General features: G+C 33.4%; 1 protein-coding gene across 11 annotated transcripts in view; it reads right to left on the reverse strand.

Annotated features, from left to right (window-relative positions):
• The window catches only part of KIF1B (kinesin family member 1B), a 193,135-nt gene that overhangs the window by 133,125 nt on the left and 45,112 nt on the right, over nucleotides 1-14,898 (reverse strand). For all 11 annotated transcript variants that reach the window (XM_031962888.1, XM_031962885.1, XM_031962881.1 and 8 more), the window contains 3 exons: nucleotides 5,300-5,376; nucleotides 3,345-3,524; nucleotides 583-648 (listed from right to left, as the gene is read on the reverse strand). In XM_031962888.1, the coding sequence (XP_031818748.1) occupies nucleotides 583-648; nucleotides 3,345-3,524; nucleotides 5,300-5,376 (323 nt within the window). The remainder of the gene's footprint in view (nucleotides 1-582; nucleotides 649-3,344; nucleotides 3,525-5,299; nucleotides 5,377-14,898) is intronic.

Genomic DNA, 14,898 nt, shown 5'->3' on the forward strand with positions numbered 1-14,898 from the left:
TACATATGCACATACATATATATCATTAACTGATTGTAACTTCACACACCATCTTCACTCAAATGTGTTTTGTATGCAGAACTCTTTTAAATAGCTTATTCTCAAATGCTGGGATGAAAAATGTTCTAGCCTTTTTAAGCTACATCTTTATAAAAGTAATACTCAGTAAGAAAATGGAAATGGTTTATCATAAAAATATTATAGTATCATGAAAAAAAAGAGTCAAAGCCACAATTTGGCTGAAAAGAAAAAAATCAGAAAGTTAATTAACTCATCTGCGTTCTTAAACAAAATTATTTCAAAATCTATCTTTGAATCTCCAGGATGTACCACAGAACATTACATAAAAGATCAATGAATTAAATATACATGAATTAGTACTAGAACCTTGGTCTATTGATTACTAAAATTCCATTGTTCTACATTACATATAACTAATAATAATAATAAAGAAATTAGTGAATTCATAGTGACTGTAATAGTGGATGGGATAAAACAACCTAAGAAATTATTGTTATAAAAAAGGCAGAAAATATATACAGCTACTGCTAAGACCTCTGCTTTCAATCTAATACTACTCACCTCCACAGAGTAAGACATTTCTTCATTACTGTTATCATTGATTTTCTCAAACAGTTCCTCACATAACTATAGAAACAGAAGAAGAGTCATGAGTCAAATATATTCATTATTAATCAATATTAAAAAAAAACTAATATGACCAGTGTATCTTTTTTTCTCCTCCCAAAAAAGATGAATGATACTAACAGCACTCTTTGAACAACACTTTGAACAACAGAAAGTGAAGGAGAAATTCTTGGAATACAAGATTTCTTTATTACTTCCATGTACTCTTCTGTTTCCCTTAATAAGCTTCACCTTATCATTATTTTAAGGTGCAAAAAGAAAGAGCTTGTTGGAAGGTAGAATACAAAAAAAGGATTCCACTCAATATGTTTGACAACAATCAGTTACATTAGGTGACTGACAATAAATATCAGTGGAATTATAAGAAAATAAAACAAGAGATTGAAAACTCTTCATTCCTACTACCTGTGAAATCAATGGCATTTTTTATTATTAAAATAATCCCCAAATTCTAACAGTATCACATTTACCAAGTCTCTTAGAATCAAACCAATATTAATTAGGTTTACATGTTAATGACCACTAATAAGTCTAAGTAGGATTTAATGTATACTGTACAAGATGATAAGTTTCAAAAATAACAGGTTTTTATTTAATATGAAAGTAATATATACCTACCATCAGGAAGGGAAAAGATAAAGGTTATACAGAAACTACAATAATAAATAATTTAAAGGATTAAAAAATGTGCATGATAGAAATTTTAAATGAGATTACTATTTGTAATTTAACTTGCCATTATCAAAAACTATCAATGAGGCTACTTTTGAATATAAATGATGCTAATTATATAAACTGAGAAATTGTAAAAATTGATGTCCTTTTGTAACATCACAATCACTTCCGTCATGATACACCTCTCCCTCCAATAAATCCTCCTTTGAAAGAAATAAAAATAGAGAATAATTTTTCAAAACTTATTTCACTAATTTTGCTAAGGGCTGCATAACTTCAGACAAAAACGACATTTGTTCTGAAGTTATGCAGCCCCTGTAACGCCATCCTCTGCTTTCATTCCTGATAACTTTAGGCCAAGGGAAGAAAAAAAATTCCTGAAATAAATGTTAACAAAAATGTTATATAGTATTAGTTCAATATGGCACTCCATTTCTGCCTTATTTGGCAAAGATAAACTAAATTTCCTATTTATTTCTATAGTTAATGTTTCCAAAAGTTTTTTTTTTTCCATTAGTTTTACAATGTTGTTAGAGTAAAAAATGTCAACTGAGTAAAGAAACATTCCATCTCCATCAAGGATCTCATCTTTAAGATACATTCCTAAAATGTTTGAGAATTGCCTATTTAAAAAAAGAGAAACTAGAAGCTATTCCTTATTCCTTTTTTTAAACTTTCTAAAAAGTATAAATTAAGTAGACATTATAATTTAAGTTTTGCAACATAATCATTTTTAAATACAAGGGAAATATTCTAATTAAAAATCACCTGAAATTTTCTGAAAAGTTTGTATTATAATACAACCCATTCTGTGTTAAAACATGTTGTTTTAATAATAAAACAATTTTCACCTTTTAGAAATTTCTGGAAAATGTCAAATAATTACAATATGAAGGCAAATAATAGCACCTCTGTGTTTATGAATCCACCATGATACATTTTCAAAGAAACAGCTGCTCTTCCTCATAAAAGGCAATAAAAGGCATTTAGTCACACCCATTCTGTGCAGAGTGAGACTTTTCTCTCCCAACTATTGTTAAGATGACAAATGTTCCCTACTCTACTTGTTTAAGTCCTTGTTTTAAGATAAGTAAAAACCAGATAGAGCAAAAAGACTAAATAAAACAATATTAGCAATAAAGGCTAAATAAAGATCAGGAGCTCTTGATTCTATCTTTATCAGGTGACTGATGAAAGGATATATGACAATTTCTGTTTCTCAATTTCTTCATTTATAAAATGGTGCAAAAAGCACTGAGGTAAAATTCAAAGGGGGATTTATTAAAAGCAATAGACGTGACTTTTTCTTTCTCTGGGTTTTCATTATACTTACATCTGAGTTTCATGAATTACATTTTGTATTGTGGTTATTTGTGGATAAGTCTAATGTCCTAAAGTATAAGCTCTTTAATTAAAGAAGCTTTACATAAGGCTTCAAATAAATACTTATTAAATTTGTCAAAAGCATTTCAAAAAAGAGAAATCTTTACACATATCCAAAACAGTCAAATATTAAGTCAGGATAAAGCTACCAAATACAAATATGAAAACTGTGGGATAAAAAGAGTAAGTAATGACCTACTAGGAGATACTTGTTGAATCTTCCCCTCTTCACCCATCTTCTGATGACTAATAAGCCATAATTTGAATGCTTTTCTCCAAAATCTTGTTTTTTATGACCAGAAATCTTGACAATGGTCTCTACTAGTTTGGGATGATAGTCTTCCAACTTAAAATTTTCTTCTTTTCAATCCCCTCCCAAAATACCCTACTGAGTTCTGAGTTGAAAACACCAATCATATAAAAGCAAGGAACTAATAATTACTTTCTGGAGTAGATATGTCTTTAATGTCTTTAAAGCTAGCAAGGGAAAGATGATTTATTTGTTATCACAATGGAAAAGTTCACTTACAAGTTTAGTAATCCATAACTAAGGATATCTAACAATATAATTAACAATCCTAGGAAAAAAATAAGGCTATAAAACTTCAAACCAACTTTCCCATGGGATTTGATTTTACCTGTGGAATGATGCCTGCCTGACTTTCTTCCTGTTTGCCCATCATTGTATAGGATTTTCCAGCACCTGTCTGTCCATAGGCAAAAATACAAACGTTGTAGCCTTCAAAGGCATGTAAGAGCATTTCTTTTCCAATGTCATTGTATACCCGGTTCTGAGATGCAAAACAGGGATCTTCAGGCTACAAAGATTAAAAAAAATAATAATATTTTATCTTCATTCTTTCAAAAGTATGCAAGGCAAACTGACTAATTCTTGTATGCCCCTCCACCCACAAAGAAGTAGTTGCGAAAGTAACTGAAAATAAGGAAGTTTATCTTCTCAAAAAATGTAGACAAATTTCTTAACTGAACTGAAAGCACCAATGTCATTGACCAGGAAATAATTGTTCAATAATAAATGGTCCTTAAAAGACAACCCAACAGCTCAAGAGGAACCAGTTAATTCCAGAGTTTGAAACACAGTTGAGGGAGTATAGATAACACAATTTCTAAAAAGGCAAACACAAGAAGACACAGTCATTCTAACTGAAGCTGGTAGCAGCTTCAAGAATGTTAAGCCCTGGAAACAGAAAAGAGAAATCAACCATGGTTTCAAGAGAGAACTGGCCCTGGCAATCAAGAATCAATTCATTGAGAGAGCTCCCCAAGGAGAGAAAGAAAATTAAGGATCTGCCTTACCAGAGGCATGATGGGCATTGACCACATGTACTCCTTCTATAAATGTCTCCACTCCCATGCCTATACCAATCACTTTCACAAAACAGTGGGTATATTTGCTCCTCATATCCCTAGTTTCTGAGGAGAATGTTTTGTAGCTATTGTTCTTGCTACATCATTTTAGTAAATGCCTTTCCTGTGATTGAGTTTACTGGCTGATTACTGAGTGCAGCTCATACTTGAAGGCCCAAGAATTATAGTTTTAGCAGTGGGAACCCAACGAGTATTCCATGAATTTGGCTACACATTTTTTTCCCTTTTATTTCTACTAAATCTCAAGGAGGAAAAGAATTAGATGAGGTAGATATGTCTAGGGATAAAATATTTCTTCCTAAGCTATGTCTAAGTTGCCTCAAAAAATACAGGATATAGACTAAATAAAGTGTTTCCTTCTACTACTAATATTTTTCAATGAATCTGTGGCTTTTTGAAAATTCAGTTTAACATATTAACATTTAAAACTATTCAAAAGAATTAATTTTAATTTGCTATTGCCCTACACTCTGTCACTATTTCAAAGTGTGAAAGATCCAGAAACTTTTAAATTGTTAGAAATAGGAAAGGAAAATATTAAAAGTTAATCCCATACACAAAGGCTCTTTTCTGAACTTTACAACAAACATATATATTGTCTTTGTTAAGTAAGTATCAGCAACAAATATTTCCAAAATGCTTTTAGTCAACTTACTCTGGTATATGGTTTGGTTTCTCAGCCAAAGAAAACGAAACTTTTTTTTTTTTTTTTTTTTTTTACCAACTAGTTCAGTAAAATGTACCTGTCTTTATGATTTACACAACAGAATTAAAGACATAAGAATAAATACCATTAAGATGGTCATATACTGTTTAGTATGTTAGAAAACAGTTAGAAAACAACTGTTCCAAATTCAATTGCACAAATGATCATTCTGCTTTAAAATGAATTTCAGCTTGACTGTTATAATGTTTTTTGCAGATTCCAGCCTCCTAGCTGAGTATATATTTTTCTGTTCTGTTATCACAGGTATGGAATGCTGTATTGGAATTCCCCAAAAATCGTGAATTAAAAAAAGATCCTTAGACAATGGACCTTGACATAATAGCTTACAAATAATAAAGCATGGGAAGTTATCCCCAAAGCATGAATGCAGTATGGAATGAGGAGAAAGAGAAAGAAACCAATGGGTGAATTTAAGTAAATCTAATACAAAGGAATTCAAAGGCTTTTGCCAAAATTCTGGGACACAAGGATACTCACCGAGGTGTGAGACCAGTAGGAATAGTCAAAGCTAAAGGACTTTGGAGCTTCCTTTGGATTCTTTGGGTTGACAATACCTAAAGGAGAAAAAAATGTGGGGTATAAAAAAAAATAAATCTTAAGTCATTCAGTTTTAATGACTGGTTAAATATAAACTCATTATCAGGCCAAAAAACCCACTGTTTTATATTGAAAGCAAAATTAGATCAGTACATGCATTCTACTGAATTTGGATAGGACACCTAATCAGGAAAAATAAACATTTTTATTTTAAAAATTGTTAATATATGTAACATAAAAAAGAATATCTAAAAATATGTATACATTACAGCAGCTGGTCTCCTCATAAAAGCCAGCAGCAGAAAGTTGGAAATGGTCCATGTTACTATTTTAAGGATGAAACTAAAACTTCCTAGGGCTTGAAGCTTTTAGAGAGGTCAGAAATTAATATATTAAAATTATTTTTAAAAAAAGACCAAAGCTACATGTAACAAAAATTAAACACAATCATCATTGCTCTTTTCATTTATCTCAGAAAGGTATCTACTATCGGAAGCTGCCCTTTATATTTAACAAGCCCACAGCTTTCAATAACTGATGCTCCTTAAAAACTTGAAACCCTTCCTTCTCCCCAAAGAACTACAGAAATACAATTCATTGTAACTAGTCAACTATCTTCATATGCTATAAACAAAAGGGAGAATTCTGCTTTTGATCCAATGAATTTATGCCATCCAAAGGAATTCCTAACGTAAACTAATCATATTGTTCTTTACAGATAACATGAGAATGCTGAAGCCTAATTCCATTTTCTTTTTTCATGAATACAAAGTTTCAGATCCCTAAATAAATGGAGAAGAATCCTTTAATCATGGAATCTCCTTTCAACCAGATGCTGTATCTCTAAGGCAGGGCCACAATTTGAGGCTATCAGAAATAGAGAAAGAAAAAAAGTCTATCATAAACAGCTGCTTAGGACACAAATAGCAACAGTTGCTACTGTACTTCTCTTACTTTATTCCATGCATATAGTATTGCCAGAATCTAACATTCCAACCTCAAATACTGACACATATGCAGAATGGAGGATTATTATAGCTCATATTATAGTCATGTGACACTTGCTCAAGATAGCAACAAAACATACTTGGCTCCAAATTTTCCTGTTTCCTGCTCCTTTCCCATCCTTTAAGGTGACAAGCAATATGATACTGATTATATATTTGAAGTCATACAAAACCTATTTTCATATTAGCCATGTTACAAAAGAAAATACACTCACCCTTCAAGAAAAATAACGTTTAAAAAGTATGCTTCAGTCTGTACTCAGAATTCATCAGTTGTCTTTGGAGGTGAAGAGCACAAGCGGCATATGCATGCAGCATGCACGGGCACAGACATATACATACACACTCCCTTTATACACATCCCCAGCATCCCAAGTGACTCAAAATTATGAGGGATAAGTAGCTTTAGCATAAATATCAAAATACTAGCTCTCAAATATCTAAAACAGTGGACATCTCAAGTACACAATGACACAGAGAGATTTATAACATTCATTATACCACACCATTGAAAAACTACAATGAACTGATGCTAAGTGAAATGAGTAGAACCAGGAGTTCACGCTACATGGCAACAACAAGATTATACGATGATCAATTCTGATGGATGTGGCTCTCTTCAACAATGAGATGATTCAGGCCAGTTCCAATGATCTTGTGATGAAAAGAGCCATCTATTCCCAGAGAGAGGACTGTGGGAACTGAGCATGGATCACAACATAGCATTTTCACTCTTTTTATTGTTGTTTACTTTCTCATTTTTTTCCCCTTTTTGATCTGATATTTCTCGTGCAGCAAGATAATTGTATAAATATATCTACATATGTTAGATTTAACATATTTTAACATGTTTAACATATATATTGGATTACTTGCCATCTAGGGGTGGGGGTTGAGAGAAGGGGAAAATTTGGAACACAAAATTTTGCAAGAGTCAATGTTGAAAAGTTATCCATGCATGTTTTGAAAATAAAAAACTTTTAATTAAAAAAAAGAAAAGAAAAGAAAAACTACATGCTATATATATATTGATCCAGCAATGCCACTACTAGGTTTCTATCCCAAAGAGAACATAAAATAAGGGAAAAGGACATACATATATAAAGCAGCTCTTTTTGTGGTAGCAAAGAATTGAAGATTATGGGGATGTCCATCAATTGGGGAATAATTGAACAAGTTGCAGTATATAAAAGTTATGGAATACTACTATGCTATATAAGAAATGATGAGCAGTCCCTAAAATTACTGGTTACACAATGATGATTCAAGGCAATTCCAGGACACTTGAGATGGAAAGTGCCATGTGCATCCAGAGAGAGAATTATGGAGACTAAAATTGGATAAAAGCATAGTATTTTCACCTTTTTGCTATTGTTATTTGTTTTTTTCCCCTTTTGACCTTATTTTTCTTATGCAGCATGATGATTATGAAAATATGTTTAGGAGAACTGTACATATTTAATCTATATTGGATTGTTTGCTGTCATGGGGAGGGATGGAGAAAAATTTGGAACACAAGGTTAAGGTGAATGTTGAAAACCATCTTTGCATGTATTTGGAAGAATAAAACACTATTAAAATGTCATTAAAAAAAAAGAAATGATAAGCAGGCTGATTTCAAAAAAACCTGTAAAGACTTACATGAACTGATGCTGAATGAACTGAACAGAACCAGAAGAACACTGCACACAATAACAGCAACATCATGTGATTATCAAATAGGACTGACTTCACTCTTCTCAGCAACACAATGATCCAAGACAATGCCAAAAAATTCACGACAGAAAAGGCTGACCACATTCAGAGAAAGAACTATGGAATCTGAATGCAGATCAAAGCATACTATTTTCAGTTTTTTTTTCATAATTTTTCTTTTGTTCTGTTTCTTTTTTCACAACATGACTAATATGGAAATATATTTTATGTGATTTTGTGTGTGTGTGTGTGTGTGTGTGTGTGTGTATACACATATACCTATACTTACTGTTTTAAGGACAAGGGGAAAGGAAGAGGGAGAAAAATTTGGAATTCAAAATCATATAAAAATGAATATTAAAAATTATCTTTATATGTAATTGGGAAAAATAAAATACTATGTTTAAAAAAAGGAAAAGGGAAAAAACATGCTAGAACATTGCCTCAATAGCCCAAATTAACAAAACATTTAGACAATTAGCCAAATCAGTTGCAGCAAATTATTGGAAATCTGTCCTAACATATTTTCATAATTAGTCCTCTGGAATTGTGGTTGATCATTATTACAATCAGAGTGCCTGAGTTGTTTAAAGTTGTTTGTCTTTTCAATATTGTTATCTAAATTGTTCTCCTGTTTGTGTTTACTTTATTCAGCATCAATTCATACAAATCTTTCCAGGTTTCTTTGAACCCATCTCCTTCATCATTTTTTAAAAATAAGTTTTAATGGATGTCTTCTGTTTCCCAAGTATCCCTCCTGCCCTCAGAGTCATCCCATATAATAGTGAATATTTTTTAAAGAGAAAAAAAGACATTGAATACATTGGAAAAGCCAGATAGTATAACACTATGAACTTCCCACATCCATGAAAGGATGAGTTGGGGTAGAATATTTTAACATATTTTAGAGAAATGATCCTGACGTTATTCACATTCTCTAGTGTCGTATCTTCAACTCCCTATAAGGTATCTCCAGTTGAATATGCTAACACCTAAAACTGAAGAAGTCAGAAGCTGAATTCATTTTCCCCACCAAAAAGGTAACTTCACAATCTTCCTACTGTGAGCTGTATATAATTACTTGTCACATCTCATTTTGCCACTCTACTCATTCAATGAAAATATAAAAACTAATGCTTCATTTATCTTCCCTTTGCCAGTTTATATGAAAACAGCATTTTTCTAGAAAAACTTAAGAATAAAAGTGACAACAGTCTGTAACACTATTATTAGTGTTACAAAACACTAGTTTCACTACCCTGACTACTTTCAAAATTTCCAAGTATACGAGGGCCATTTTTTTCTATTTCTTTAATACAGAATCAATTCTTCATCAACTCTTGAAACTTTTCTCTTACAATGTCTATTTCCAAAACTACAAATGCTACATGGCTAAATAACTTCATTGACTCTCAAGAAAAGAGGGATACATTGGGATATGATGATGTTAGAAACAGAAGACATCCATAAAAACTTATTTTAAAAAAATAATGGAGATGGGTTCAAAGAATCCTGGGAAGACCTATATGAACTGAATAAACAGAACCAGGAGAACAATTTAGATAACAACAATATTATAAAAGACAAACAACTCAGGCACTCGGATCATAATAATGACCAATCACAATTCCAAAGGACTAATTATGAAACATGCTACCATCTCCTGATAAAGAGATGAAAGAGTTAAGAGTGTACATGCAAATATACATATATTAAATTTTGAACATGGCAAATGCAAAAAATGTATTTTGTTTGCATATGTAAGTTCTGTAATAAGTTTTGCTTGTCTTTTGTTCTTAACCATGGGTTAAGATGGGTTGGGAGGATGGGAAAAAGACAAAGTAGATTCTGCTGTTTAAAAAGTTGCAATTTAATTTTTTTTAAAAAGAGACAATATTGCCTGTGACATTAAAAAGTCAATTAATTTATCTTCCTGGTCAAATATGAATATAAACAGAGCCAAAGTAAGGCTAGTTAGCAATAACCAGAATTGAGAACATCAGAGGTTGATATCATAGCTTGGGAAAGCAAGAGTTCAAGTTATATAGGAGAGAATAAAGTGGTAAGAATGTTTTTTATCCTTTCAGAAAATGTCTCATGTCTTGGCTATCATCTGTATAATATGGGTTGCGGTTTTTTTTTTGGGGGGGAGCGCTTTATTTTGTTTTGTTTTGTTTTTTAACACATTAATTCACAATCAATTCTTTCTCTGAATATGGATAGCATATTTTTCATAAGTCTTTCAGCGTAGTCTTGAATCACTGTGTTGCTGAGAATAGCAAAATCATTCACAGATGATTATCCCACAACATTAATATTACTTTGTACACAGTTTGTGTAACTGCTAATATTCATTTAATCACATATAATCAGTGAAAATGGAGACTAATGATACCATCTTTTTAAAGTCAGGATTTTATATATTTGAACACACTCAGTATTAATAGTTCCCCCAATTCCCTAGTGGCAATCAAGGCAACATGATGCAATACAAAGAGTACTGGACTAGCTAAAAGTCAGGAGATATGGATTCAAATCCTGGTTCTGCCAGTATCTGTGTGATCCTGGTCAGATCACTTTCCCTCTCTGGGATTCAGTTTCTTCATTTGTAAAATGAGGAAGTTAAACTAAATTCTCTCTTTTCAGTGTTAGCTAATGAAGAATAAACATCATGGGTGATTTTTTTTTTTTTGGTTCTATCTACACCACTAACTCTTTACTATCTAATTATCATTACATTTTTCTTCATTACCATCCTCTCTTTCCATGCAGTCAAGGATAATTTTTCTCCTTCTACTATACATTTCATCTGATACTTCACTATAAGGCATACCCAGATAATGTTTTAATTATAGAACCCTAGAAAATGAAGAAGACAATCACAACAGGTTTACATTTAAAGGCCCTTTTATTTTTGAGAACAAATTTGTTTATCTGTTATCTCAAAGTCTCAATGTGACAATTAGACTGTTGTTGGCAAACTAATACTAAAAAAACTGTAGACAACTATAATTAGTCTATCAGCATGGTAATGGTGTAACTTTAAACTAACTTTTCTAAAATATTTTTAACCTTTCATTAACAAACTCAATGACAATATCTTTCTTTCAAAAAGCTTCCTGTATACAATCTACAAATGAGAAAAAACACATAAACTTTATTATATTTGAAGACTAATAAAATTTTAAAAAACAGAACTTTCTGAGCATCATTATATCAAATACATGCCTAAAAACTGCATTGCCTCGCAGTGTCAAAATTGAAACAAAAAATATTCCTCTAAGAGCAATGTTTTAATTTGTGTTTGCAAACAAATTCAGCAGCAAACAAATCAAACAAAAAAGAAGACAGAATTATAAATTTCTATAATTACTTAACATCACAAAATTTCACTCCACATTCTAGAACATAGACATAAATATTATATGCATGGATTAAACAAAGTAAATACATAGCACATAAATTCAACTTTGACATGTCTTCTATTTTTGGTGATTGGTGACTTCACCAGCAAATGTAATTTCAAAAATTGTAGTTTCAAAAAAATTTTGAACCTAAGATTTGGAATGGATACCTCATCAGTCAGTGAGTCCAACCTATACACTTGACTAGTCACAGAGGAAGGTATGACAGAAGCTTCACTGGAACCCAGCAGCTCTTTGCTCTTCAGTTTCAATTATTTTTGAAAGACTGTGATATTGTTCTGCTTAGAAATGAGGTAGAAGCTAAAGAGAGACAGAATTAACTTAAATGAAAACTTGTCTAACTACTAAAACTGTGAAAAAGTGGTATGGGCTCCCTTAGAAGGTTACAGACTGAGATGACTGGTTTTTGGGAATGAGTGACCTCTGAGAGGTCTCTTCTAATATCAAAACTCTGTGATTCTCCATACATGGTAACAACATAACATAAAAGGATCCTTGCAAAAGTATCTCATTTATTTTTGTATCCCTAGTACCAGCAATAGACCCAACATGCAGGCCTGATAAACATTTGCTGGTTGACTGATTGAGACTGAACAAGTTCATCAAGCACCACACTTCAGAAGCAACACATAAAATAATAACTAAGTATTTTTGTTGTTCAGTCATTTCAGGCACATCCAACTCTTCATGACCCCATTTGGGGTTTTCCTGGCAAAGCTACTAGAGGGGTCTGCTGTAATGGGCTGAGGTTTGACTTAATGCACTGAGGTCCCAAGTACATGAGGCTAAATAGTAATTGGACTATACTCTATTAATATACATGATTGGATAAAGAATGGTCCCTGCCCACTCTCTGTGCAAGTCCTGATGTGTTGTAGAGGAAATGACAATTTTGGTGGGTGGAGGCAGAGAGAGACAGGAAGAAAAGCTGGGAGAGATTGGGCCTGGGTTCCTTTCTCCTAGCTGCTGGTCGTGTGGGTGCTGATCCAGCTAGCTTCTTGACTCAGCTGCACACATTGCTATCGCTGATTCTCTTCCACCTCCGATCCTTCTTCACTGAGAATAAAGACTGACGATTTTCCCCTAACCTGAATTCCTGACTCCTGCTGATTTAAAAATACACGGTCTTCACACAAGCATCTGCACTTACCCTGCCACTAAGAGGCATCAGTTCTTGCCTTCCCTTTAGATACATTACGAGCAGCCTACCTCAGTTGAGAGGAAGCATTTTAAAGAAAGAGATAGGATGTTGTACCTGCATACATGAAGCCCTGGGTTTGACTCTTGTCGCAGGCCAACTAACTTTCAGAGCCTGTGTAAATCTCTTAACTTCTCTGGCTCTAAGGTTTCTCTGTAAAATGGGATACCAGATGGCTTCTGAGGGACCTTCTAACTCAATAATTATGTTTCCTAAAATTTGTATTACTGCCCAGTTGTTCTGGATAAAGAAAGACAAGTGAAGAAGAAAATAGGAGTGTTCCACGGAACCCTAAAATTCAGGTTTGGCTTAGGATTAGAGCTGGGAAGCAGTAGACATTTAGGGTTAGTGTTGGTTTGGAGATAGGTACACATGATCCAGGAATTGAGGGAGGGAGAGACCAAATAGGACTAACACACACACACACACACACACACACACACACACACACACACGTCAACCTACATCAGAAAACAGGGATTTATTTGAGCAGCCTCAAAAGAAAACTGAGCTAGGGGCAGCTAGGTGGTGCAGGAGGAGGACCTGAGCTCAAATCTGATTTCAGACACTTAATACGTCCTAGCTGTATGACCCTAGGTAAGTCACTTAACCCCAATTGCCTCAGCCAAAAAAAAAAAAAAAAAAAAAGGAAACTGAGCTGTGGTGTCTGAGTTAAAAACAAAAAACAAAAACAAAAAAAAAAAAAAAAAAAAAAGGTTAAAAAGAAAAAGAAAAAAGATACTACCATCAGGAGTTACAAAAGATTTATTAGCTAAGACACCAGAGGAATCTCAAGCTGACTGAAAGCTGTTTCCCTGGCAAGAAGCTCTCAAGCACCATCTGTTGCAGGAAAAGGTAAAACAGCAAAATCAACAAAGAGAGAACCACCAATGGCGGTGGAAGACAAAGATAAATGGCAAGTAAAAGGCAAGAGTTTTAAACCTTTTTTATGTGATGGACTTTTCAAAAAAAGGTGAAGTTTTCTGAACAATATTTTTAAATGCATAAAACCAAATACAAGAAAATAAAATATAACATTATATTTTAATAGAACCCTTAGGTTTCCATAAACCCAAGTTTTAAGCACCACTACCATAAATATTTGAGAGGATGACCTAATGAGTAAAGAATAGGCCTCAGAGACAGGGAGATCTGAAGTTCAGTCCCACTCCTGATGCTCATCACCTGTGTGGCCCTGGAGAGTAACTTAACTTTTTTAGGTCCAAGGTACCTATCTTAGAACTATGTAGAAAAGAGGATACACATGAGAATCAGGAGATAGGGATCTTCATGGGAAATTCCTTACACTGAGGAAATTATAGGTGTGATAAACAAACATGTATGGCAGGATTGAACAGAGGAGCAGTGGAGCACCAAAAGGAAACAGTGACCAAAAGATGCTGGCCAAAGAACCATACAGAAGCAATCACCGAGTGGAAGAGTGACTTAGCTATCTCTCCACTTCCTGGGGATCCAACCCAACCCAAGACTATAAATCATGGAAATAGTACAAGGGTTGAGAGTGGGGAAAGATTCCAATTAAACATATCTTGTAATTCTCCATGGGCTTATAGAATACTAAAAAAATTCTATATTTTGAACCCTGTGGGCCTAAGAGTTTATACTAGAAGCAGGATTATTATTCTCAGGGGAATACCATATATTAAAGTGCCTGGTTTTTCCAGCCATTTGGATGAGGATATAAGAGATTAGAGGTCTCCAAAGTAGTGGAACTCTTGTTATCCTTATTTTTGAAGGGGTGAGAGAGGGTAATCCTTATAGGTATCTGGACAGAAAGATCTTTATGGAAAGAGTATCTATGTTTGGCATTTCTGAGATGAAATCCAGAGAGAGCAGGTCTTAGGTAAGACTTGGCAAGGAATGAGGGTGCAGAGAAATGGTTTGTGGGCAAAACTCTTTGAGAGCATGAATGTGAACTCACATTATGTTTAAGTGAGCAATGGCCTAAAAAGTCGCTCAAGATGACTATGGAGATCATTGGGAATTTAGGAGATAATTAGAAATCAAAGGAACGGAAAAAAGTAACAGCAATGAGCATGTGATTGTTCTATCACTGGCTCAGCTATATACAGAAGGATGTAAAAGCCTAGCAATTAACTAAAAGGGAAAAGTCTTACCTTATGGAGAAAAATATTGCAAATTTGATGTCTTTTCTTAAGCTGAGGAACTATAATTTAAGTGATGGTTTGGCTA

The sequence above is a fragment of the Sarcophilus harrisii genome, chromosome 3 (genome assembly GCF_902635505.1).
Source record: "Sarcophilus harrisii chromosome 3, mSarHar1.11, whole genome shotgun sequence".
In the NCBI taxonomy this organism is placed as follows: Eukaryota; Metazoa; Chordata; class Mammalia; order Dasyuromorphia; family Dasyuridae; genus Sarcophilus; species Sarcophilus harrisii.